The sequence below is a fragment of the Acanthopagrus latus genome, chromosome 4 (assembly GCF_904848185.1).
Source record: "Acanthopagrus latus isolate v.2019 chromosome 4, fAcaLat1.1, whole genome shotgun sequence".
Classification (NCBI taxonomy): domain Eukaryota; kingdom Metazoa; phylum Chordata; class Actinopteri; order Spariformes; family Sparidae; genus Acanthopagrus; species Acanthopagrus latus.
Window position 1 is genome coordinate 8,250,155 of NC_051042.1, and position 27,952 is coordinate 8,278,106.

Genomic DNA, 27,952 nt, shown 5'->3' on the forward strand with positions numbered 1-27,952 from the left:
TTTACCTAGAAACATAATCTCTCAAATGAAAGCTAAGATCCTGGGGTTTAAAATGACACGGATTTTCCCATTCGATGGACTCTTGGTGAACTATGAAAAAAAACCTGTGGCATGACGTTGTAGTTGTGGAAAAAGGGAACACTGCAAAGGTATGTAGGCATTCTTGCTTCTTGCTGGTAGAGGGCTCTTTCTAATGTTATGTCATGGTGAGTTTAGAAGGCTATTACATAGTCTGGAAATAACTTTTTTCTTTTGTGTTTGGGCTTAGAATAATCACGCCAGTCTCAGCTTTCCAACAGTGAGTATATACTGTTAAGATCTGATGCTTGAAACTATTAGCAAAGTTTTTACGAAGGGTGTTCATTCAGTTAAGGGTTTTCTTATGTTGGAACAGTGTTCCTTAAGTCTGAAGTCCCGACAAATTCCATATAAAGTGGCCATATTATGAGTTTAAATAAATAATGATATAACCTTATTCACTTATATATGATCATAAATCTGTCAGTTTCCCTTCACTTCATAGTGTAAGCTCGAGAGAGCCCCTTCAGTGCATTGTTATCCAATCCATTCCACTTGTTCATATTAAAAGAGAACTCCCACATCACTGAAAATCCAGTCTACGTTTTCACTGCGACCTAGCTTGTGAAAGTAAGTATTCAAATAAAAACCTAGCTTGCACACTATAGACAATCTCTGCGCACGTCTCACCTTTATTGTTTTGCAGTCAAAAGTTACATTCCAGCTCTAAAAGAATGCTGCTTCTTAGCTAGTTAGTCTGAACTACATTGTGAAGGCCCTGATTGTTTATAGAGTTAAGTGTGCAATCTTTTTACCATACACTAACTTCTGGAGCATCAGCTGTGTTTCTAACTTTACGCATGGATACACACCGTGAAACAGGAGCTGAGCTCTTTCAAGTATGATTATCATCAGTGGATAACAATAATACACTAATAATAATCACTCCACCACCCCTATTGACCTGTGGGAGTCAGGGTAGAGGAGCAGAGGGAGTGAGAGGGGAGAGACCTCTACTGGAAATGCGAGTCCAATGCAGACAGTCTTGGAATTTTATGGAACTCAATATCCATATGAAATATGAAACATTTCAGTCAAGACAGACCATATAAGACTTATTTAACTTGAGCTTTTATTAAGGGGAGTAATGATTAGAAAGTGGAGAAAGCCAAGCCAAATTAGCCAGACCCAAATATTTTCAAGAGTATGTTAATATTACTTTAATTCAAGTAATTAAGTAATATTTTTCAGGGACTGAAATTACAATCATTTTAGTCACATATGTGCCCAAAATGTAATCTGTGCAACTTCAAAATATTTGGGAGCAAACAATTATTGTGTTGTGAGCAAAAGTCATGTCATTGGCGTCTATGTTGATCAGTTATTAATTAAACTCATTGTGTTTCAATGTATCTTGAAAGGTCAGGAAGAGTGAGATGCTGAAAGAGAAAAAGATCAACATAATAATAATAATAAATAATTTCTCAGTCTTTGTTAGCTGTTTGAAATTTTGTGCTTGCGTGCTATGTGCGACTGTGGCAGAGAGAAGGACCCTGGACAAACTACTGTCCATACTGGACAACACCCACCACCCTCTGCACAACACCTTCAGCAGGCAGAGGAGCGTGTTCAGTGGCAGACTGCTGTCTCAATCCTGCTCCACCAACAGACACAATAACTCTTTCGTCCCCCTGGCCATCAGGCTGTACAACAGCTCGCAGTGATGTCAGGAAGCACAATAGACAATGGACAAATGCACTCAAAAGCACTCATCTTTTATAGCCCAATTTAATTTAATTGTACACGTCCCCTGTCCCCTTAATACTCTTTACCTCTATGTCACTTTATATTTTTAATATCACTTTATATTTTCAATATAGCTCATAGAGGTATTAAATGTATAAAACACTTAAACTTCTACAGTCACTTTATGTAAATAGCTACAGACGTACAAAACATTTTTATTTCTACTGTTTCTTTGATATTGCATGTATGTTCAATGTTTGTTATTGCTACTGCTAGGCGAGATTGGCTTTGAATGTACTGAGCATTAGACTTGGACTGTACCACTGGACTGTTCAGTGGCCAAACTAAAGGTATTGATACTACCTGAGTCTTCAGAACACTCACACACAGCTGGGTAGCCATCAACATACCTGCTGGAAGAGAGAACAGTTTCAGCATAAAAATTAATGGAATATGAATCTGGTCTTGAGTCAATCATATATTCCTTTGCATTATCAATGTGTAAACCAGTTTCTGACAAAGGCAGCATCCACCCAGCCAATCAGAACGTGGCAAACTAAAGTGACTTTAAAGATTTCAATAGTTGGGTGTCTTACAGGTGAACACAATGTATATTGAGAAGAATCAAATGCACACCTACTTTTACCTTGCCCAGTTATTCAAGCAAATTTTCTAAACTTTTTCAAGTATTCTACTGCAGTACTCCTGCTGGATGACTCATCAGTGTATTTACCTCCTTTCTCGCTGTCGTAGTGAGAAGCGTCAAACTGGGCATCATCATTTGGTACCTGGACGCTGGCAATCACAAGGTGGTTCTGCTCATCTGAGGTATGGGTCCCCAAAACCAGCCTGTGAACTGTGTAGTCTTTCCCCTCTGGCCTGTAGAGGTCCACAACATAGACATGATTTGAATCTATACTATTTATCTCAGGCTGCAATCTCTCTCTCTCTCTCTCTCTCTCTCTCCAATAATCTGTACTTTCTGATGGATCCCCCCTCCATGGCTCTTCCTTAAGTTTCTTCCAACTTTCCCCGTTATAAGGGTTGTTTTGGCCTTGGGCCGATGCGCACAAACATTTGCACATAGCATCTGTAGACTGTCCCTGACAGAACATTGTGTAAATAAAATCCAGATTCCAAAAGATACCAAAGTTATGAATTAATCATTTTTGTACGATAATTGCAAAAACAGGAAGTGTTGCATATCTCCACATTGATGTGTTCAAAAGACATGAAACTTGGGTCAGTACTTCAACACGTTCTCTTGAGACTCTGTGCAAAATCTGGGGACATGACCACAAGGTAGCGCTCTTACACCTCAAGATTTTTATATTTGAACATCAGCATGGTTGATTAAGATGAAACTTGGGTCAATCATTGCCCTTGGTCCTCTGAGGCTAGCTGAAGAAGGTGTGACCAGTCAACCCCCAGGTGGCACTCTGGTGGCAGTCCAAGTACATTTTTGTGACCCACACCGTAACAATTAACGAAAATGATATTCATATGGGCGGTAAAGACTAGTGCCAGTATCTTACACATCAAAAATGACATGTGTCCATCAGCAGGTGGCACTATAATCAGGGCAAACATGCACAGACCTGCGAGGGCCCTGGTGAAATTGTAAGGACTATTCTTACAGTTTTTCTCGATTGTTTACACACAAAAACTGGTACTTGAGACACAATGACCACAACATGTAACTCATGCACCAACCCCCTGAACCAATTCTGCTAAACGACAAGCACAATTCCTGCTTTACACTCAAATTGCAGTTCTAAAACACACTTTTTTCAAAACACTACACACAATTCTCTGCATTTGGCACAATTTTCATGGAGAAAATCTCTTGTTTTCACATGGAACACACTGTCATTCAAAATTCTAAAGTTAATTGCCCTTCTATGCACACTGACTCATCACATGGGCAAACACCTGTCACACAGTTTTACAATTAGCAATCAGAGCTTTAGCATAAAAGGTCAACAGGTGAGCTCTTCTGTTTTGGAGCAAAGGATGCCAACATTGGAAACAGAGGCAGTGTCAGAGCCAGAGCAGTGAGAATAATGAGAATAGGTAAGAAATCTACTCTCACTAGTAAATTGCAGTACTGCATATCGATACAGTACTCACTGAGTACAGTAGTACATTACTGCCTATGGACTGTTCTGTTGGCTGTAAAAATAAAATATGTTTCTTTGGGAAATGTATTCCTGCTTTGTATTCCTACACAGTATTTACAGTATTTTACTATTTGTATTGCAGAACTGAAAGATTACCAACACAAGGTGGATAAAATATATGTGTTACCATGTATTTGTGTGTCCTGAGTATAAAAATAATATTCTCAAATAATATTTTACAACACAGAGATGTATGAGCTGTCTGTAGTAAGTGTAACACTGAACAAAAAAAGGCCTAAGTCATTATGATCAATGAAGAAGTGTTGTCCATTCATCATAGTGTTTTACATTGAGCACATCAGTGTTCAACTGGTTCTTCTAAATGTCTATTCATTTGATGGTTTGTGTGTGCCATTTGAAAACAAAATGCCATTTTGAGAAGAGATAACATTGTTTTGAATTTAAAGGTTCATTTTGCAGGACAATTTAAAGGTTTTGCCCATTGTGTGTGTGATTTTTGATTTGTGTGTAGAGTTCTGAGAGTATGAGGCATGCTTTCAGAAAATGTGTGTAAACAATCGAGAAAAACTGTATTATCAGGGCCCGAGCAGAGAACCTTCAAGGCTCTATTGAAATTGTATGGATTCTTTTTCTTCTTCTCCTTATCATCATTATTAGGGCCCAAGCAGGTCACAATCCTGCAACATATCAAACAATGAAAACACACACAACAGTTAGTAAAGATGTTTTATTGTAAGAAACATTTGTGAAGATGTGTTGACATGTATAAAATAATATATCAATATTATTATTAACAACAATAATAACAACAACAACAACAATAATATGAAAATAAATATCTGAAGTGGAACAGTTGAACTTTACATATTAACTTCAATATCATTTGAAAATAATAAAGAAAGGGTATAACATCCAGCTTGTCAGGTCTATCATACTGAGCCAAGTGGTCTTCAGGGATTATAAGTTTCAGCACCTTGTTCATATATGGGCAGAGTCCTGGAAGACCTTCTCGAAGATCAGGTCCAACAGTGCATTTACAGGAAAATTTCACTAAGACCAAAAAGCCTTGTGCTGCAGTGTTGTAAAGTCACTCTGATTTCTCCTAATTACGTCTTATTTATACATTCTCCTTATTTATTATTTATTTTGAAAACCACCTAAAAATAATTCAGATTTTATTTGTTTGTGTTTATTTTCATCCTTTTGTGTTATGCATGTGTGTCCATGTTTATTTTATTTCGTGGGGTTTGAATAAAAGATTGTGAAACTTATGGAATGTCATCTCTGTCTTCATTGGTTTGGCACTCTCCCTTCCTGGATTTTGGAAAGCTCAGTTTGAAAAGAGGATCCCCTGATGATGTGGTGGCTTGTTAGCTCTATCAGCATTCTCATTGTAATGCAGTGCAATCAGGCACAGTCTTGGACACAAAAAGAAAATCAAACATAAAAACAATTGCAAGAAATGGGCAAATGTTCTCAAGAAGTAATCACAGTTTAATTCACCTGCATAGCATTCCCAGATATGGATAGGAGTAAAATATGTCAGCACTATTACAGTATAAATTCAAGCACTAAAGGCTGCAACAGCTCATTGTTACACTTGATCAAAAGCAATTTGCAATCTAGAACACTTCAACCCTTCACTTCTGTAATGTGAATGAAGAGTCCTAGAAGCGAGTTGTGTGCCCATACTGCATCTTTGTGGTGGCTCAGCCTGGCAGCCAATATCTCTTGTAGTGCTAACGGGTAACTGTAATGATGTAGTGGTCTATATAAAACAAGAGAATGGTTGGCCTGGAGTGTAAATTGTACTGTGATGTAGCAGTCAACCATACACTTGTTTTGCCCTGGGCTATGCTAACATATTCCAGTTTAGAAAACAACAGTGCATTGTTTCACAAAATCCTGAAAAAAAACTTAGACCTGGTGGAGGCTCTGTGCATGTACTGCTTAACTGACTGGGTCTCTGGGTTTGCATGTGGAGACCATGCTCTTTGCTAACTACAAGCTAGTGGTTAGCGTTAGCTTGTACTATGTGGCAAAACACTGCTTGGTTAGTTCAGGTAAAACTGCAAAATAAACACAGCTAAATATTTGTATATTCTGACATTTCCCTAGGACACACATTAAATAATTTGCAAGCTCAGAAAGGTACTACACAGAATGACTCTACTGTAGCACTAACTTGTGGTGTGGTCAGAGAAGCTAGCAGTTAGCTGCTAGCAAACACACACTACATCATGCACAAGCTCACGTTAATTGATAAAAGAAATACAGAGGTAATTATTTGAATACTTACAGTGGGGCAAATAAGTATTTAGTCAACTACCAATTGTGCAACTTCTCCTACTTGAAAAGATTAGAGAGGCCTGTAATTGTCAACATGGGTAAACCTCAACCAAGAGAGACAGAATGTGGAAAAAAAACAGAAAATAACATTGTTTGATTTTTAAAGAATTTATTTCCAAATTAGAGTGGAAAATAAGTATTTGGTCAGCTACAAAGAAGCAAGATTTCTGGCTGTCAAAGAGGTCTAACTTCTTCTAATGAGGTCTAACGAGGCTCCACTCGTTACCTGTATTAATGGCACCTGTTTTAACTCATTATCGGTATAAAAGACACCTGTCCACAACCTCAGTCAGTCACACTCCAAACTCCACTATGGCCAAGACCAAAGAGCTGTCGAAGGACACCAGAGACAAAATTGTAGACCTGCACCAGGCTGGGAAGACTGAATCTGCAATAGGTAAAACGCTTGGTGTAAAGAAATCAACTGTGGGAGCAATTATTAGAAAATGGAAGACATACAAGACCACTGATAATCTCCCTCGATCTGGGGCTCCATGCAAGATCTCACCCCGTGGCGTCAAAATGATAAGAACGGTGAGCAAAAATCCCAGAACCACACGGGGGGACCTAGTGAATGACCTACAGAGAGCTGGGACCACAGTAACAAAGGCTACTATCAGTAACACAATGCGCCGCCAGGGACTCAAATCCTGCACTGCCAGACGTGTCCCCCTGCTGAAGCCAGTACACGTCCAGGCCCGTCTGCGGTTCGCTAGAGAGCATTTGGATGATCCAGAAGAGGACTGGGAGAATGTGTTATGGTCAGATGAAACCAAAATAGAACTTTTTGGTAGAAACACAGGTTCTCGTGTTTGGAGGAGAAAGAATACTGAATTGCATCCGAAGAACACCATACCCACTGTGAAGCATGGGGGTGGAAACATCATGCTTTGGGGCTGTTTTTCTGCAAAGGGACCAGGACGACTGATCTGTGTAAAGGAAAGAATGAATGGGGCCATGTATCGAGAGATTTTGAGTGAAAATCTCCTTCCATCAGCAAGGGCATTGAAGATGAGACGTGGCTGGGTCTTTCAGCATGACAATGATCCCAAACACACCGCCAGGGCAACAAAGGAGTGGCTTCGTAAGAAGCATTTCAAGGTCCTGGAGTGGCCTAGCCAGTCTCCAGATCTCAACCCCATAGAAAATCTGTGGAGGGAGTTGAAAGTCCGTGTTGCCCAACGACAGCCCCAAAACATCACTGCTCTAGATCTGCATGGAGGAATGGGCCAAAATACCAGCAACAGTGTGTGAAAAGCTTGTGAAGAGTTACAGAAAACGTTTGGCCTCCGTTATTGCCAACAAAGGGTACATAACAAAGTATTGAGATGAACTTTTGGTATTGACCAAATACTTATTTTCCACCATGATTTGCAAATAAATTCTTTAAAAATCAAACAATGTGATTTTCTAGGTTTTTTTTCCACATTCTGTCTCTCATGGTTGAGGTTTACCCATGTTGACAATTACAGGCCTCTCTAATCTTTTCAAGTGGGAGAAATTGCACAATTAGTGGTTGACTAAATACTTATTTGCCCCACTGTACATGTCCCTCGTCTGCAGGTATTCCAGGCTAACTTGTAAGTGCCCCACCATTTAGAAAAAGTCTCCCGACTAATCCTGCCTTGTACTGACCAAGGTAGAGAAACAGTCAGTCTGGAAGTGGTTAGCACACACGAACAGTTTTTGCTAACTGTAGATGGGACACTGCCTTCAAAAATGAATTAAATCCACTGTCAGTCAGGGGAGCGCCGGGGGGCTCCCGTAGTTTATAGTGGACTCCACCCCCACATTGACTTTCCACAGAGAAACAAACAACTACATGCAGCGAGCCAAGAGCTCGCTCCTAAAACGGCACTGTCTCATTCGTAGCTTGGCATTGGACCTGGTCGGACACTTGTTCACTACGAGAAGACCGCGGCAGCCCACAAACACCCGCTATAAAGCAGCTAACATTAAAATTGAGTATAGTGGCACTGGACTAGCAGTATAGCGGCACAGCGCCATTATTCCACTGTCTGGGGAGAACCCTGAATGGATAGATAGATAGAGTTACTGTATGTTAATAGGCTCAAAAACCACCATTCTTCTGGTGCCACTGGTCAGATGTTAAAATCGGTTAACTAGAACAGTACTTTAATTTTATATTATACACCAATATACTGTCATAGTCAAAGCGCCACATGTTGGACACAGAAAATAGCCCCATTCACACTGGTATTTGGATGCGGCTTTACTACGCCAATTCCCTGCCTCCGTCTCAGTGTGAATCTCTCGGAGGTGGCAAGGGGGGAAATTTCGCTCCAGCGCTGATACGCCTCTGGAGGTAGTATCAGGGCTATTATTCGAGAACTGAACCAGTGTGAACAGATATTCCAGCTTTGCGTATCAATGGCGTGTCAATCGGATGGTCAGTTAACTACATAGGTCCTTCACTCAGCTTAATACAGAGAAATGTCCCACAAAGCAACGTTACATGACCAAACAAAAGTAACATAGTAACTGTCTTTGGCAACTTATATGAGGAGAAGCGTCTGTCCTTCAGCCCGTCCTCCCAACTCATCACATTTCTGCCCGAAAACTGGCGTCTGTCACTGGCAAAAAACTTTAACTCACCTAGTGTTCACCTTAAGGTCAGCCCTCCTGACCGAGACTTCAGTGAGCTTTCCTAAAGAAAACACTCTCCATCCCCATGAGTGAGGGAAGTCAGATTGACAAGGGGGACACCGGGAAAACACCTTGAAAACACACTGTGTTTGATGTGTACTGTCAAGCCTCTTTAGGAGCCACAGCGATAGCTTTCAGTGTGAATTCATGAGAGTTCGTCTTTAAGGCGAAGATGCTCTGCTCTGTGTGAATCACCATCGGCGGAGAATTGACGAACCACCACTCCCTCGTTTACGCATCTTCTCTTGTGTGAATGGGGCTAATAACATTTAACCCCTTCCTGCACTGTCCAAAATATGGGCATATGAGATGCGTACACAATAATTGGCCAATGGTCACACTCCGATGGCAGCATACCTCGACTCGCGTGGACTGCAAGGGCACGTTAATTGCTGCTTGCAGCTTTAATCAGGGCCTGAGCAGGGAACCTGCAAGGTCCCTGTTGTTTATGTAAATGGGGCCCGAGCAGGTCTCGACCTGCAAGGTTCTTATTGTTTTTGTAGTGACGACTTTTTTGTCCCAAATGATCGCATTTTTCATTGCCTGAACATACCCCAACACTCACCTAACTTGGAATATAAGTCACAACTGGCAAATTTTTTTATAATGTAATGTGATTGAGAATTTCCACCACTAGCTGGTGCTATAATCACAGAAAGTGCATTTGGCTTACAATTCCCATATACTGTATTTCAGATTCAAAAACCTTACATCCACACGTTCCCTGAATTGTGCTGAATCTTGTGATATAGGCCACGCCTATTTGCGGCTACCATTTTTTTTTTATTTTACTACTTTATAGTACTCCTTTGCAGGCCTGATTTATTAAAACAATTTTGATATTTCAAACAAAACTCAACTGTAATTAGTGTGAATGCTTATTGTTCTTCTGGAATTTATTATTAGTGTGAATGCTGAGTCAGCATTCACACTATTGTTCTTCTCGTTTCTTTTTTATTATTCTTCTGTACGTTTTTGCACACACTTCTTCTACAATTTCTGTGCTACAGAAACCATTCAAGTATCAAAATGTATTTCAAGGACAGCTTATATTTTTCTTTTTTCTACCTTTTATACTTTTGGAACTATTCAGCTTTGTCCGAAAAATTTTCCCCATTCATCCTTATGGGGATTTTTTCAAATTTCATTCTGCTACAACTTAAGCACACGTTCAGCTATTGAAACCGTTTTAAAATGTTCAGCTTTTTAAGCTCTTTCAACCTTGTGCTTTTTCAGGGATTCAGCTTTTTCTAAAAACATTTAAACATTGACACAAATGGGAAGAAAAAAAGACAAAAAAAACAATGCGGTTTTCGTCCAAGCCGTGGAACACTGAACCAGCTCCATACCCTCCGCAGGGTGCTCGAGGGTTCATGGGAGTTTGCCCAACCAGTCCACATGTGTTTTATGGACTTGGAGAATGCATTCGACCGTGTCCCTCGTGGCATTCTGTGGGAGGTGCTCTGGGACTATGGGGTCAGATCCCTCTTTTAAGGGCTGCATGGTCCCTGTACGACCGGAGCAGGAGCTTGGTTCGCATTGCCGGCAGTAAGTCAGACCTGTTCCTGGTGCATGTTGGACTCTGGCAGGGCTGCCCTTTGTCACTGGTTCTGTTCATTATTTTTATGGACAGAACTTCTAGGCGCAGCCATGGGCCGGAGGGGGTCTGGTTCGGCAGCCACAGGATTTCATCTCTGCTTTTCACGGATAATGTGGTCTTGCTGGCTCCTTCGAGCCAGGACCTCCAGCATGTCCTGGGATGGTTTGCAGCAGCTGGGATGAGAATCAGCACCTCCAAGTCCGAGGCCATGGTTCTCGACTGGAAAAAGGTGGCTTGCCCCCTCCGGGTTGGGGGAGAGAGTGAGGGAAGGATGGAAAGTGAGATTGACAGGCGGATCGGTGCAGCGGCCACAGTAATGTGGTCGAGAACTTTGGGTCATGACCGAAAGAATAAGATCCCGGATACAAGCGGCTGAAATGAGTTTCCTCCGCAGGGTGGTGGGGCACTCCCTTAGAAATAGGGTGAGGAGCTCTGTCATTCGGGAGGAGCTTGGAGTAGAGCCGTTGCTCCTCCACATCGAGAGAAGCCAGCTGAGGTGGCTCAGGCATCTGTTTCGGATACCCCCGGGACACTTCCCTCGGGAGGTGTTCCTGGCATGTCCCGCCAAGAGGAGACCCCAAGGAAGACCAAGGACACGCTGGAGTGACTATGTCACCCAGCTGGCCTGGGAACGCCTTGGGATCCTCCCGGAAGAGTTGGAGGAAGTGTCTGGGGAGAGGGAAGTCTGGGTGTCCCTGCTCAGGCAGCTGCCCCCACGACCCGATAGGATAAGCGGATGAAAATGGATGGATGGATGGATGGAAAATCTTAAAATCCTCTGCAAAACTCATCGCGTTTCAACCTCTTCTTGTCCCTCATGCTTTGAACTAGAGACACCATTCGAACTTTAAATGAGTCACAAAACCTTTAACTATTTGGCTTGTATTCAGTCTTTCAAAATCTTGTACGGTTTTAAAATAATAATAGTTTTAGTTTGAAGGATTTTTACCCCTCCTCTGAGTTTATAATGGGTGTGTATTGTGTCAGCTAGAGTGCGTGACACCATCAACTGTCGCACCCCAGAGTGTAGAGCAGCTCCAAAAACAGGAAAAAAATTATCTTCAGCTTGATTTGGATCCCAGATCTTTTACTTGATATAGACAATATATGCATAGAAATGTAGGAAATCTTGTTGGCTTTCAGCTGATGGTCTCATTTCAGATGTACGACTTACAGTTTTAGATGTGGAAGCCCTGGAGTGACAAGAACTCGAGCAGCTGCTCCATAAGCCGCAATGTTAATTTTGGGCCTATATTTCTGGAGGAGAGCAGACGGTACCTGTTATGTCTCTCACTCTTGTGCCCTCATTTTGCACTCTCTAGACATATAAACGACATGACTGCGTTCAGCAACTCCTCCTGTAACTCCACATACCACTTTTGGTGATAACAATCAGTTTTTTTTTTAAAATGCAGGAGTTTTCCCATTCATTCCTTATGGGGACATATTCGGCTTTGGCTCGTCTCCCGCTGACAAGTTCCCCGCTTTGGCTCTGCTCTGTGCAGCCATTTTAAGCTCTTTCTGCATTTAACTTGCCATGTTTTCAGCCTTTTTCACCTTTAAAAGCTCTTTCTGCCCTCTTACTCTACAACTGTTTGGCCTTTTCAGTCTTTTTTCACCTTTTTAAGATATTTTAGTCCTCTTACTCCACAGCCTTTAGCCTTTTCAGATATTCATCTATCTGCCTTTCCAGCTCCTCCTTTCAGCAATTAAAATGTTCAACTTTTTCAACTCTTTCAGCCCCTGTCAGCTTTTCTGCCGTTTCAGCTTTTTAAAACATCCATCTTTCTGCCTTTTCAACTCCTTCAAACATTCAGCTTCATGTTCAGCTACAGAAACTGTTCAGCTATCAATATGTTAAACTTTTTCAGCTTTTTAGGTATTTGGCTGTACATTCAGCAGATTTCTTCAGCCTTCAGCATTCACACTGTATTTTTGCAGGAAATGCAATTTTTTCTAGTTTATTATTCCTGATTCCATATGTTTGTTGGCTTGTTTCTCCTCCTACAAATTTTGAGCTACAGAAACCATTCAACTATCAAAATGTTCAGCTTTTTAAGGACATGATAGCTATTATTTTTGAAATACTTTTGGAAGTATTCAGCTTTTTCTGCAATTTTTTTCACATTCATCCTTAAAGGGTTTTTTTCAAATTTCATTCTGCTACTGCTTCAAGCATACGTTCAACTCTAGACAAACTGTTCAACTATCAAAATGTTCAGCTTTTTAAGCTCTTTCAGCCTTGTACATTTTCAGCCCTAGCTTTTTCAGATCTACAGCTTTTTCAAAAATCAATATGAAAGTAAATTGGAAAATCTGCAAATCCTCTTCAAACTCATCAAGTTTCAACCCCCTCTTGTCTCTCATACTTTGAGCTAGAGACACCATTCCAACTTTGAAAAAGACAGAAGACCTTGAACTATTGGGCATATATTAAGTTTTTAAAAATCTTGTTTTGAAATCATCACAGTGTTGGGCCTCGTGCCCTCATGCACATGTCTCAAACAAAGAGACCAAGAGAGGCCTCTAGGTGAATACATGTAATCTTATGGGCGATCTGTTGTAAAGTTGTAGTTAATAACCCCCGAGACGGTCGCAATCGTTGGACTGTGGAGGTGGGGGGGGGGGGGGTCTCATAGTAACCTAGGTGTCAATCAACTATAATGATTTTAATTAATTGATAGTATCATATTAATTAACCCTCTGGGGCTATAATTGGTATTGATCATACCATTATATTTCACCTTAAAAACTATTTACCTTGCCTTGTTTGGTGTCATTTTTTTCAGCACAACCTCACATGTGTGACTGTACATTTATTTTTTTTCATTTTGACATATTATATTAACAGTATGGACCTAAAATCACAAGAAAACATGAAATTCGAGTAGGAAAGTTTTTCTTACTGTGAAAACCAAACAAATATGTTTAACAAACCATTTTTATTACTTATAATGCAAATAGAAATTGTTGTTTGCTAAATTTGTGCAGAAGTTTTTAAAATTTACAAAGTCATATGTAACTATTTACATTCAAATGCAGGCAATGCCTCACTCTGGTCTGCCTGACCTCCCTCCAGCTGAATGAAGAGCTGCACTGGCTGCTCCACATTCAACAGTCTCCTCATTGTTTTGACTCATTCAACAAAAAACAACTCCACTGAACACTAAACACACTACACTAAACACTATATAATACACTACCTATCCACTCCATACATGCTAAATGTCACAAATCTCTCAACTCTGAAAGCTCGCTATCTTTATCGCTGCCTCTGTGACAGGCACTGCTGCTTTCACTTTTCCGCCCTGTCACTCCCACATCTTCCCCTGTCCCTCAGCAACCAAATCATGTGACTTGTCATGTAATTTTGTGATTGGCTGGTGTGGTGCCTTTTTCCACCAATAGGAACGCAATGTTTTGCTTTCAAACACTTCCTGTTTACGGACACTTTCGTGAGGAAAGCCCGATTTTACCATCTCTCTCGGTACCAAATACTCAGCACACATGACCGTAACGTTAGCGAAAAAACATGCTGTACACAATATATCGTAAATCCGGTTTTACTTGGTGTATCAACACAATTTGAAAACTGGTATATAGTTTGAAGGCTGCTCAAACCCATAAAGTCAGAACCAAGACTCACAGAGGCTCCGTCTTGCTGCTACATCATCTTAAATTGGTCATGTGATTTTGACGTGCCGTAAATCGACCCCAGAGGATTAATAATCAATATCGATTCCCAACAACAGTTTTAGTTTTAAGGATTTTTAGCTCATCTTCTGATTTTATAATGGGTGTGTATTGTGTCAGCAAGGGGAGAGCAGCTGGAAAACCTCGAGAAAAATTCTCTTAAGCTTGATTTGGATCTCACATCTTTTACTTCACACAGACAATCTATCCACCTGTTTCCTCAGAAGCCTGTGGGGACTGCCATGACAGATAACTACTTCTGTCGGCGGTTTTCTGTTTCCGGTTGCCTTGCAACTGCATGATGGACCGCTACCACCAAGCCAGCCCTAAAAAAATAGCGTTAGGTCATGTGCTAAATTGTTTTTAAAATGAGCTCAAGTACAACATGAGCCGTTGTTGGTTGCCAAAACAATTCATGAAAATTGAGGTTTTTTTCAGAAACGTCTTGTGTAGTACATCAACAACTTAGACAAACATGTGCCCTGTGCCCTAAATGCCATGCTGAGGAAGGAGGAACGGAGACTAGCGTTGCTTGCAGCTTTGGCACTAAAATAAATTTTGGGGTTTATGAACATCTTCCACAGAATAGCTGCTGCATGACTGCATGACTTCCCAAACCCCACAATGCATGAGCTGCTGCCTGTCTCCACGACTCCACTTTCCTTCAGCATTATCCATGCTGTATATTTAGCTTGACTGACGCTGTGGCTGGACACCAACGTTACTGCTGCCTTCTTCAACAGTACTTTCCCTATTTTGTTACTGTGCAAGTAGTTGTATGCTTCAGTGCTTTTGTAACTGCGTAATTCTCCGCCGTCAACACCTTCAGAAAATATAAGATAATTAAATGTTGATGTAGCTAATGTCGGGTTAATGCTTCAAGTCATCTGTCCACTCCGTGAGAATTGACGGGTGAGGCACTTTGAGAACTGTCCTCACAACTCATTGAAAAATCTGTACTGTTTATCCACCACCGATTTTTATCCATTCTGTCACTTTCTTTGTGTTAAAAGCCGGGTTTTAGAGCGAGCATGACAGCTACGTTAGCGTTAACGCCGAGGTCAGCCAGTTCAACTGGAAGAGCATAAACGGATATCGCTATGAACCATGGGTAAACTCACAAAGCCAGGAATAAGGTGGATACACAGAAATGTAGGACATACTGTTGGCTTTCAGTTGATGGTCTTATTTCAGATGTAGGACTTAGACTGTTGGCTGTTGTTTTTTCCCCCAATATTCAGCAATATGACCAGCTGCAGAAACTGTTCAGCTATCAAAATGTTCATCTTTTTAAGCTCTTTCAGTCTCCTTACTCTTCACCTTTTTCGAAATATTAATTTCTCTGCCTTTTCAGTTTTTTCATACATCCAGCTTTATGATGAGCTGGGGAAACTGCTCAGCTATCAAAATGATTCAACTTTTTTCTGCTCTGTCGTTTTTCTGAATCGTCTAATTGTGTAAATCATAATAATCTTATCTTGATCTCCACCTCTGACAATGGGGAAATGTCTCTGCAAGCACCTTACACTGTCTTACATAATAAAATACTAATCACTACTGCATCCCGGCACCCCACCTGCACAGGCAGCCAAAACCTTCTACTACTATTAAAAGGTACTTTGTTCCAATAAATAAATTATCTACCGTAAGCTCCACCGAACTGCTCATTGGAAACTGCTCCAATGAGCTTAAAACCCTCAGATCTGGCTTTATTAATATCAGATCACTCTCAACCAAAGCTTTACTGATTAATGATTTGATCTGTGAGCATAAGTGGGACATCATTGGCTTATGTGAAACATGACTGAAACCTAATATCTTTCTGCCCTGAACATCGCCTCCGTCTCCTCTGCTGTGTCGGACCACTCTCTCATTACATTTGAAGCTTCATTAGCCTGTCCCTATGTCTATAACACAAATGTATTTACTTCTCGTCATATGAGCCTGGCAATCACAGTGACGCTCAGTGATAAAGTGCCTGGGGTCCTGGCTCCCTTTGCGACTGTGACAAAACCTGTAGAAAGCCTCACAAATGAAGTGAACTCAGTACTTGTTTTGCTCCTCCATTCTGTGGCACCGGTCTTTACCAAGACAAGACAACCAAAGAAATCTAATCCCTAGTTTACTGACAAAACCCGGGATCTCAAGTAGGCCTGTAGGAAAATGGAACGAGCATAGCGTAAATCTAAATTGGGCATTTTTTTGCTTTTTCTTGCATGGTGTGATAGTGTACTAAACTATAAGCGTGCTCTAAATACTGCCAGAACAGCATATTTCTCTGGCCTAATAAACAATAATAAACACAATCCTAGATTTCTCTTAAACACTGTGGTTAAACTTAGTCAAAAACCACAGTCGGTGAGCTGTGCACCCTTTAATGCAAATGATTTTGCAATAAAATTGATGAGATCAGAATCAAAATTAACTCATCATCTCTGGCTTCCTTGTCAAAGTTTGTTAAAAAATATCTTGCTGCTGATTCTCAGTTAGTCTCAGCTCTAAACACTTTTGAAAATATCTCCCTTGAGATATTATCTGAAATTGTATCATACTCAAAACCTACCTGTGTCCTGGACCCCTTTCCAGCAAAACTGTTTAACCCTTAGAATCCACAATCTCGCCAGTGGGCTGGAAATATCACTTATATTTAAATGACTGGCATTTACAAACCATTTGTCCGATCCAAAAACCAAAAAGATCAAGTTTTCGAGGGTACCTGAATGTATCACAAGCAACAAGCGCAACATGTCTAAACAGGCCGGAGAAAACGGGAGAATTTCATGAAATTTCATCGACCTCGCTTTGATGTCTTCTTTAAAAATGTCCAGAAAATAAACCGTTTATTCTATCTCAATTCTGTCAAAAACAAGTAATTCTACTGCTTCTTCTTACTGCTTTCAGGAAGCCCTGAATGACGGCCATATGCAAAGTAAACGCGCTTCAAGAATTCTTTGAATTGTACGTCCCATGGTATTGTCTTGCAGGCGTAACATTTCTGCTCAGAGCTGCTCAGCACCAACGAGCAGGCTCTATATGCCTGCTCTCAGTGTCTTACAAAACTTGTTTCAAGTCAAATTTACCAACTTATTTCCCGGACAAACCAACTTTTCACGAAGGGTGACAGTGAAGAAGTTGGAGAGAGAGGAACTAGAGAAATACAGAGAGGAGAGGATCAATGTTTATTTTGGGAAAATGGCTCAGAAACATTATTCTGTCGACCAGACTTGTGTGCACCTTGAAATATGTTGCACATAGTTATTCACAGTTCTTCATTGTTTTGAAAATACATATTTAGAAAATGTCAATGTTCGTTTTTCTTTATTGAATGATTTATTGAATTCTGATGATGTTATACTGCTTAGGACAGTGGTGTCAAACTGATCCAGTAAAGGGCCATGTGGCTGCAGGTTTTCATTCCAACCAAGCAAGAACACACCTGATTTGGATCAGCCAACCAATCAGCCAACCAAGCAAGAACACACCTGATTTGGATCAGGTGTGTTCTTGCTTGGTTGGAATGAAAACCTGCAGCCACATGGCCCTTTACTGGATCAGTTTGACACCACTGGCTTAGGAGATATTGATGAGTTACATCTGGCTTTAGCCATGATTGTCCTGAACCCACAGAGGTGCAGGACTTCATATTTCACTGAAGAGACCACAGTGAGTAAAAATGTGACAGAATCGAAAATGGCCTGGAAATCTTAACATCAAATAAGACTGCAGAATTTGTAGATTCTTTGAATGTAGGTCCAGCACCAATATTTTTCCTATGTTCCTTAGGCCTGGGGGGTACCTGAAAATGTGGTGTATACACTAATGCCTTATTTTTTCACTTTTTAAGAAAAATTAAATCACAGAAATTCAATTTCCGTTTTTCTTTTTTCTAATGATTTATAACTTTTAAATTTTAGTACACCGCATAAAGACATAATTGGGTTACATCAGCCTATAGCCATGGTTGTCCTGAATCTACAGAGATGCAGCACTTCACTTTGCACTGACAAATGAGACCACAGGGAGTAAAAATGTGACAGAAGCAAAAAACGGCCAGAAACTGGTTGGGTTTCAGAGGGTTAAAGAACTATCGTCAGCACTGGGATGTTAAATATAAACGTTAAATATTCTTAATTCATCACTCATGACTGGTGTTGTCCCTTCTAGTTTTAAGTCTGCTTTGGTTTAGCCTCTACTTAGGAAACCACACCTCGACCCAGGATCACTAAATAATTATCGACCAGTATCCAACCTTCCCTTCTTCTCTAAAGTCATAGAGAGAGTCGGGTCCCAACAACTTCCAGGGTTCCTTCTTAATAATAATCTCCTGGAACCTTTTTAAATCAGCTTTCAGAGCCTGTCACTCCACCAAAACCGCCCTTACTAAAGTGGTAAATGACATTTTACATACTTTAGACTCTAACTCTACATCAGTGCTTATGTTACTGGATCTAAGTGCGGCATTTGATACTATCGATCATGGCATATTGTCAGATCGACTTGAAAGTCAATTTGGCATCTTTGACCTGGCTCTAGCCTGGCTAAAATCATACTTGTCCAAAAGAACACGATGTGTTTCTTATAATGGTACTTCAACAATTTTTACTGCAGTGAAGCATAGAGTTCCCCAGGGCTCTGTTCTGGGCCCTTTGTTCTTCTCTTGATATACTTCACCTCTCAGCAAAATTATTCAGAGCTTGGAATACGTTTACACTGCTATGCGACAATAAAACCCATAAAACCTGCTGACAAATCTCAAATCAGGAAATTAGAGACAGTGCAATGAAGAACTGGATGTCAGAAAACTTCCTACTCCTAAATTTGAAAAAAAAAACTGAGATACTGGTCATCGCCCCCAAAGAGACACCACGTTGATCAGGTGTATGTAGCTCTCAACAACTGTGTTATTTCTTAAAGTTCAACCGTCAAGAATCTAGTTGTTACTTTTGATTCTGCTCTCTCTTTTGATCAGCATATCAAAGAAATTACCAAGATTGCCTTCTACCACCTGCGCAATATATCAAAAATTAGGTCCTTCCTGTCCACCGCGGATGCAGAGATTCTGATTCATGCCTTTGTTTGTTTCATCTAAGCTGGATTACTGCAATGCATTATTTTCTGGTCTGGTCTTCAGATGGTTCAGAATGCAGCAGCCAGAGTCTTAACACAGACAAGAAAATTTGATCATATTATACCAATCTTAGTGTCTCTGCACTGGCTCCCAGTACATCTAAGATCAGACTATAGGGTGCTGCTGATGACATACAAAACTGTACACGGCCTAGCCCCGTCGTACATGTCAGATCTCATTACACCATCTATTCCAACTCAGACATTACGCTCTCAAAATTCAGGGCTCCTGATGGCTCCCAGGGTTAAGAAGAAGTCAGCTGGCTGCAGGGCTTTTCCTATTGGGCTCCCTTCCTCTGGAGTAACCTCCCAGCTGACATCAGACAATCTGGCTCTGCTGACGCCTTTAAATCTAAACTCAAAACTCACCTCTTCGATTTAGCCTTTAATTAGCCCTAATATCAATTGTAAGCTTCTTCAGTGGGTAGGTGTATCAATGAGTTCCTATAGTACTAGATTTACATTGTGCTGCCGACGAGAAACAATCTGTTTATTTTTCATCAATATCGCATTTCTCTAACCTTTGTTTTAGTTCTCTGTTCCCAAAAGCTGCAAGCTGTGTCACTCTCTACACTCTCAATAGCTTCCTCCTCCTCCCCCTCCTCTTCCTCCCTCTTTCATTCAGGCTCCCTTCTGATGGACCACGGCCCCCTGGTACCATCTACCGTTTCCGGGCTCCTGCTGCCTTGAAATACTGACCAATCTATATCGTGACATCCTGGGCTCCGTTGGATCATTGCTTTCCTCTCCTTGACTATCTCCTCATATGTATATTTCTGGAAATCTTGATGCCTCTCTCTGTCTATTTCTAATTATCTTATGTGGCATGCCCTCTTCCAGGTCAGCAGGGTGGACAGGAGGTCATGTGGCTCGGGCACCACTTGGTGATGCCTCATCCAGCTCAGTTGTCTCCTGGATCCACTCACTTTACATATAACTTGTATCAGACTTTCAGTTAATGTAACTTGTAAACTGTGATTTGTTGCAAGTGTGGCCAGTGTGGGGAATGGGAGTTCTGGGAGGACACAAGCACACATGAATGAGCTCATGTGAAATATAAATGCTTATCACTTTGAAATGAAGGCAAATTTTTGTAGATGTATCCCAAATAATGATTGTTCTTTTTTTTGCACGTGACGCCTTTCCAGGCGCCCGAAGCATCTCTGGACCCTCCTGACAAAAAGTTATCAAAAGAATTTTGATAGTCCTAAAAACACTCAAAATATCAAAAAACAAATTCCTGCACATTGTCTTCAAAAGAGACAGTCTTGCATATCTTCACCAAATGCAATCCGATTACCACAACACTTTTGCTCCTTGTGTTCCACGGCCCCATGAGGCAGTGCAAATTGTCCAATAGATGGCACTGTTATGGCTAAATGACAAAAAAAAAACAAAGAAAAAAAACAAACAAACAGCTGAAATGTCTTCACTTTGATTGTAAATTCAGGCTTTCTCTACCAGGGGGCAGTGCTGCTTTGATAACGGATACAAACCTCTGTTTGAGTCTGTAGGTCACACAGTGTAGTCCTCTCATAATTTGTTCTTCATGTAGATTGCAGTCAGTTCTTCTGACCTCAGCGAACATTATATAATGCCGGCAGGAGCAGGCCACCAAATGATAAACTTCCTCAACGTAAGGTGTTGCATGAACAAGCCCCGACAGCAGCACGCCCTGACGCACGTGGCCTGCGAGGGCCTGTTCATCGCTGCATGCAGCTTTAATTTACTGTTGTTATTGTTTTTTGTAATATTACTTTCCTTCGGCTGCTGTGGCAAACAAATATCCCCATTTGTGGGACAATAAAGGAATACTGTTGAAGAAAATACACATTTGAGGTGGCGTCTGGGGGGAGCCCTTTGACCTCCAGACCAACTCGTGATTTTTGTCTGCCTCCTGGACCCTGCAGATACACATTTGCGTAACACCAGTTGATCAAGAGACGCCTGGACCTGGTTTGATCACTATGTTAAATGTGTGCCCCCATACCTACCCCCACTCCCCACTGTTCCCCACAAAGAGCAGACACCCTCACCAACAGGCAGACCACTGCCCGAGTCTGGACGGTGACCAATAGTCCAGGACAGTGACCTATGGTCAATAACCTATAGGGGCACTTCTATTTTGACTGGCACCGCTTTTCTAGACTTTACGGTAGTGGTTTAGGGATCAGAAAATCCACTGACCAACTGCATGCAAGTTAAGCCATCCCATGTGATTCAGGCGATCAAATCTGTGCATTCCAGGGGATGAACATTGCAGTGTATAGCGAGTGACATAAGGAGAGATGACAGAGTGACAAGTAGCCGAAGACAGAGAAAAATAACTACACGTGGCACTTTCCTTGAGCTAATGAATGTTACCCCAGAGTCACTTGGATTTTTGATCAAAGTCATTTACTGATGGAGGAGTTGTCAAGGAGTGCGTGAGTGCAGTAACTGAACCTTACTTTAGGGGGAAAAGATACAGAAATTTTATTTTTCACAAATGAAGTACTTTATTTTAAGATGCACTTTTTAAGATGCATTTTTAAAAAGCAATCTTATTTAACATCTTTAATCTTTTACTTTTTTTTTTTTTTTTTTTAAAGTATTTTTTTGGCCTTTTTCGGCTTTATTGACAGAGTAGCTGAAGAGTTTGGACAGGAAGCAGGGTAAGAGATGGGGAGTGACATGCAGCAAAGGGACCCGGGCCGGGAGTCGAACCCAGGTCCGCTGCAGAGCCTTTGGCACATGGGTCGCGCGCGCTACCAACTGAGCTATGCGGCGCCCCCTTCTTTTACTTAAAGAGATGATAATACATATCTACTGTATTACATTGTTAATTTTGACAGCAAATTCTGATTTAGTCTCAGTCTTTTGAATAACACACCACTTAGTTTTAGTCATATTTTAGTCATCTGAAATCTTTTAGTCTTAGTCTAGTTTTAGTCGACTAAATATCGTAAGAGTTTTAGTCTTAGTCTAGACTTAGTGAGTGGTAAATCTCTTTCTCTCAATTCAATTCAAATGGCTTTATTGGCATGAGGTAACACTGTACATATTGCCAAAGCAAGGGTTTGGAGATAAAAAATAATAACAAAGGAAAACTGTATTTACAATAAATTACTGATAATCTATACTGTTGGTAATACTATAACTATGATTGACTCAATCATAGTCACAATCAATCAATAAGTAATTAATAACAATCATTCTCTCTCTCTCTCTCTCTCTCTCTCTCGTTGACAAAAGTGTCGGTTATATTTTGTCACAGTCTTCGTCAACTGACTTTTTATTTAGTTTTCATTCAGTTTTTGTCGACAAATGTTTTTCATCATAGACTTCGTCAATGAAATTAACACTGCTGTATTATATAACTGGATAATTAAATGTTAAGTGACAGTAAATATTGTTGAAATGTTTGGTTTTTTTTGTTTGTTGTTTTTATTTAGAAAGAGCATTTACAAATGACAATGCCACAGTCTGTTACAAACAGCCTCAAGCACATGTATGTATACAATGACATTATCATATAAATAGTCACAGATTACCTGCATATATTTCTATGTAGCTCTTTCAGATGTTTTTAACATTTTATGTAACATTGTTAAGAACTATTAACAAAAAGGAACATGGGAGGCTTTCACATTGGAGAGGTATAGAAAACAAAATGCCAGTGTAGCAATATAACAAAATAAATAGGTTCAGGTTAAAAAAAATAAATAAAGAAAGGAAAAAAAAAAACCTAGGTCAATAGAACAGTTTTCCTGACCTTTCTTCAGTAATTTAGGAGAAGTCCATTCTTATAGGTTTGATATACTCAGTCCATTTGCTCCAGATTATGTAAAATCTATCTTTCTGGACTTTAAGGGAATATGACAGCCGCTCCGTTACATAAATTTCATAAATCATGTCTATCCATTCATCTATAGTGGGTAGATGGGGTTTCAGCCAAGTTTCTTGTAATAAGTTTTTTGCTTCCAGCTAGGAGAATTTGGACCAACTTTATATCGTTATTACTCCATCCGTCAAATTGAATGTCTCCCATATAAATTGCATCAATTGTAAAAGGGATATTGACTCCAAATACATTGTTAATATGTTTGTGGATTTCCTGCCAATAAGGAACAATGACTGGACAATTCCAGAAAACATGGAAATGATTGGCATTGTCCATCCCACATTGTCTCCAGCAGCTGGAACCCCCTCCCCCATATCTTTTTTGTAAAGGTGTAATAAAAAACCTAATTACATTCTTCCAACAGAATTCACGCCAAATAGTCGAGCAGGATGAAGTCCACTGTATGAGACACATTCTTTTCCAAGCATCCTCTGTTATAATCAAATTGCCCTCTCTTTCCCACTTTTCTTTTATATACCAGGTATTTCCTGATTTGTGATGAAGTATAGCTTTATATAGTTTAGAGATAATCTTAGTACAGGGAGATTCTGATACCAACAAAAGAATTTTCAGAATTCCTGTTTCTATTTTACCTAAATTTGGTCTCAGATTCTGGTTAAAGTAATTTCTAACTTGAAGATATCTATAGAAATCCTTTTGTTCAAGATTGTATCTTTTCTTTAGGTACTCAAAACTATGGAATGTCCCCTCCTTCGTAAATGAGAAATAATTTGTTAGACCTTTGGCAGCCCATTTTTTAAATTTACCATCAGATCTGTTTGGAATGAATTCGGTGTCATAAGCACACCATCTCAGTAGTTTAATTGAATCATTTAAATTACAAGTTTTCGCAGTTTCCTGCCAAGTTCTCAATAGTGTGTTTAACCAAGGGTTGCCTATGTTCAGCTGTTTATTTAACAGTTCATTATCTGCAATAGTAGCTTCAATAGGTATCCCTTCTAGTAGCTCAATTTCAACTTCCTTCCAACGTGCAGAATAAGCTAGGGTACATAAGCAAACCAGAGGCCTCAACTGTGCTGCTAAGTAATACTCTCTTAAGGAGGGGAGACCCATACCCCCACTCTCTTTGCTTAGTTGTAAGGACTTAAACTTAATCCTGGGTTTTTTCCCCTGCCATAAATACCTGGATATCATCACATCCCATTCTATGAATTGCTTGGTTGGTATTGATACTGGAAGATTCTGGAAAAGATAAAGCAATCTCGGCAATATGTTCATTTTAATGGACTCCACCCTGGAGCCCAGACTCAAGAAAGGGATAACATTCCAACGCGAAATGTCAGATTTCAACTGGGAATTTAAGGGGTTATAATTCGAATCAAATAATTTTGTGATATCCTTTGTTAAGTTTACCCCTAAGTATCTAATTGATTCTGCATCCCATTTCATTTTGTATTTGCTTCTGATGTGATTAGGTGGGTTATAGTTGAAGGTGATTACCTGTGTTTTTTGTATATTAAGTTTATATCCTGAATACAACCCATATTGTTCTAGCAGGTTCATAAGCTTTGGAAGTGACTGTGTAGGTTGTGATAAATATATCAATACATCATCCGCAAATAAGGCCAATTTATTTTCTCCTGATGGCATATTTATCCCTTTAATGTCTGTATTTTGTCTGATCCATTGGGCCAAGGGCTCAATAAATAGAGAGAAGAGGAGAGGTGAGGCGCAACAGCCTTGTCTCGTTCCTCTTTCAAGGATGAATGGATTAGATAAGTGACCATTAAATTTTATTTTTGCAGAAGGTTTATCATATAGGGCTTCAAATACTTCAATAATAGATTTATGAAAGCCAAATTTTTCTAAAACTTTATACAAAAAAGACCACCTGACTGAATCAAAAGCCTTTTCGGCATCTAGACTAATAATGGCTGTTTCTATTCCTTGTTCGATAATCCGATCTATTATGTGCAAAGTTCTCCTAATATTATCCTGTGTTTGTCTTTGTTTTACAAAGCCAATTTGGTCCAAGTGGATTAGTTCTGGTAATATATTTTCAATTCTTTTGGACAGGACAGTTGTAAATAATTTATAATCTATATTCAGTACACTAATCGGTCGGTAATTGCTGCACTCCAACTTGTCTTTTCCATCCTTTGGTAACACAGAAATAATAGCATGTCTCCATGAGGCCGGGATCTCTTTCTTCTTCAACACCCAATTAAAAGTTCTCAATAGTACTGGAGCCAGTGCTTCTTTCATAGTCCTGTACCATTCAGAGGTGAAACCATCTGCATCCGGCGACTTTCCTGTTTTCAATTTACTTATTACTGCATTTAATTCTTCTATTTTTATTTCAGACAATAGTTTATCATTTAGTTCATTTGTAATGGTAGGTAAATTAAGAATGGCTAAAAATGATTCAATCTGAAAGTCATTATTCATTCTTGGTTGGGAGTACAGCGATTTATAATACATTTCAAAACTTTGCTGAATTCTCTCCGTTTTTGTTTCAATGTTCCCCAAATAAGGATTTCTTATTTTATATATTGAATTGTCTGCTTGTTGTTTGCGTAATCTGTAAGATAGGAGTTTAAGAGATTTTCCACCAGCTTCATAATAACGTTGTTTTGTAAACAACAGCATTTTCTGTATTTCTAAAGTACTGATTTCATCTATTTCTTTTTTGATCTTATTCATTTTTAATCTAGTTTCCTTATTTAGAGTCTCTACATGGTCTCTTTGTAATTCCTTTAATTTCTCTTCCAAATTAATGAGCCTTTCTTTTCTTTTCTTTTCGTACGACGAGATAGCTATTATTTTCCCTCTGAGGACTGCTTTGAGCGCATCCCAGAGCACAGATGGCGTCACCTCCCCATTGTCATTCAGCTCCAGATATATTTTAATTTCTTTCCTAATTTTTTCCTTAATTTGTGAGTTGTTTAGAAGATTCGAATTCAGGCGCCAAGGTAAAGATCTTGGTTCATTGTCTAAATATATTGACATGTATATGGGGCTATGGTCAGATAAAGTAATCGGACCAATATTACATTGTGTTATTCTGTGAAAGTCTTTGCCAAAAGTGAAAAAATAATCTAATCTGGAATAAACTGCATGAGGTGAGGAGAAGTGGGTAAAATCTCGGCCAGACGGATACAATTCTCTCCAAACATCGATAATTCCCACTTCCTTCATCAAAGCATTCACTTTCTTACTGATAGCTTTTAAGTCTGACTTTTTATTGGAGGAGTCTAATCTAGGATTCAAACGAATATTAAAGTCTCCTCCACAGATTAAAGTGCCCTGGCTTTTTGTAGTCATCATTTCAAATATTTTCTTGTAAAATAGCCAGTCACTTCCAGGGGGGATATAGACATTCAGAAGGGTTATTAAGGCTCCGTTAATTTTCCCAGTAACCAAAACAAATCTTCCTTCCTTGTCCCTAATTTCTGACACGTGTTCATATTTAACTTGACCAGATATCAATACAGCGACTCCTCTGCGGCGTCCTGATTTGTGAGAAGATGAATATATGTATTTGAAGCCCACTTTGTTTAGCTTATCATGCTCTATATCACTCAAATGTGTTTCCTGTAGAAAAGCGATTTGAATTTTTTCTTTTTTTAATTTGGACAAAATTTTCCCTCTTTTGATTGGACTATGTATACCATTTACATTATAAGAAGCTACTTTTAGAGTTTTACCTTGCATACATGTGAACAGAAATCAGTCTCCATATACTTCCTAGGGAAGCCTTCCCTCCCTGAAAGAACTGACAGGGAATGAACATAGAAAAAGAATGTTAAACCAAAAATACAGAACAAATAAACATGAAATATAACAAAACTGTGTATGACTTCCACTTCAGAGGTCTTTGATGTAACCCTACTAGAGTCTCTAGGGAAAGTCCCTCCCTGAATCCAGAAGAGGGGGCCCTACTGAAGATAGCTGCACCAACAAGACCCCCTCTGCACCCTGTAGTCTTGCATTTAGTAACTTAACATCATTGATCAGAATGACCAGGTAATAGTGACATTTCCCCGTTTAGATTTAGGTTTTTATATTTGTAAATACACCAGCCCAGTCTACCTGACTTTGAGGGGGAAAATAAAAAGAAATGAAAATGAAGGGGGGCTCATTTACCAGACAAACACGACCAGTCTTAACTTGAAGTTGTTGGAGGTGAGGCCCGCCTGAAAGATTGTAGTCACTCCTTGAAGTTGGACTCTCGTCTGGAGTGGGATGCGCGTCTCCCCCTCCGCTGGCTGTTCCTCTCCCACGTCAGCTGTCGCAGTTTGTCCATCAGCGTCTCTGGAGGTTTGACGATCTCTACCGGGTATCCTCTGTCTGACATGTCAGTTGCCGCTTCCTCGGCACTCTCGTAGATCTGGGTTTCGTTGTTATATTTGACTTTAAGCCGCGCTGGATACAGGGTTTGGAACAGGATCTGGCGCTCCTTCAGGATCTTGCGTATTTCTGTATATGCCCTTCTTTTCTGAAGAGTACGCGGCGCATAATCGTTGTCCAGGTTTATTCGCCTCCCTTACCAGGTAAAGCCCTTTTTCTGCCAAGCTAAGCGGAGAACATTTTCTTTTGTTTTGGAGCTGAGGAATCTCACCAGGATGGATCTCGGCGCTACGTCCTCAGGTGGCTGTGGACCGAGCGCGCGGTGCGCTCTTTCCAGGTGCAAGGGCATGTCGTCGGGTATGTCGAGGTTTTCGCGGAGTAACTTTTCCACAAATGAAGTCATGGATTGGGACTGCT

At 40.1% G+C, this 27,952-nt stretch overlaps 1 protein-coding gene across 2 annotated transcripts in view; it reads right to left on the bottom strand.

Annotated features, from left to right (window-relative positions):
* The window catches only part of LOC119017720 (histone-binding protein RBBP7), a 45,819-nt gene that overhangs the window by 14,101 nt on the left and 3,766 nt on the right, over positions 1-27,952 (bottom strand). For both annotated transcript variants that reach the window (XM_037094643.1, XM_037094642.1), the window contains exon 3: positions 2,498-2,643. In XM_037094643.1, the coding sequence (XP_036950538.1) occupies positions 2,498-2,643 (146 nt within the window). The remainder of the gene's footprint in view (positions 1-2,497; positions 2,644-27,952) is intronic.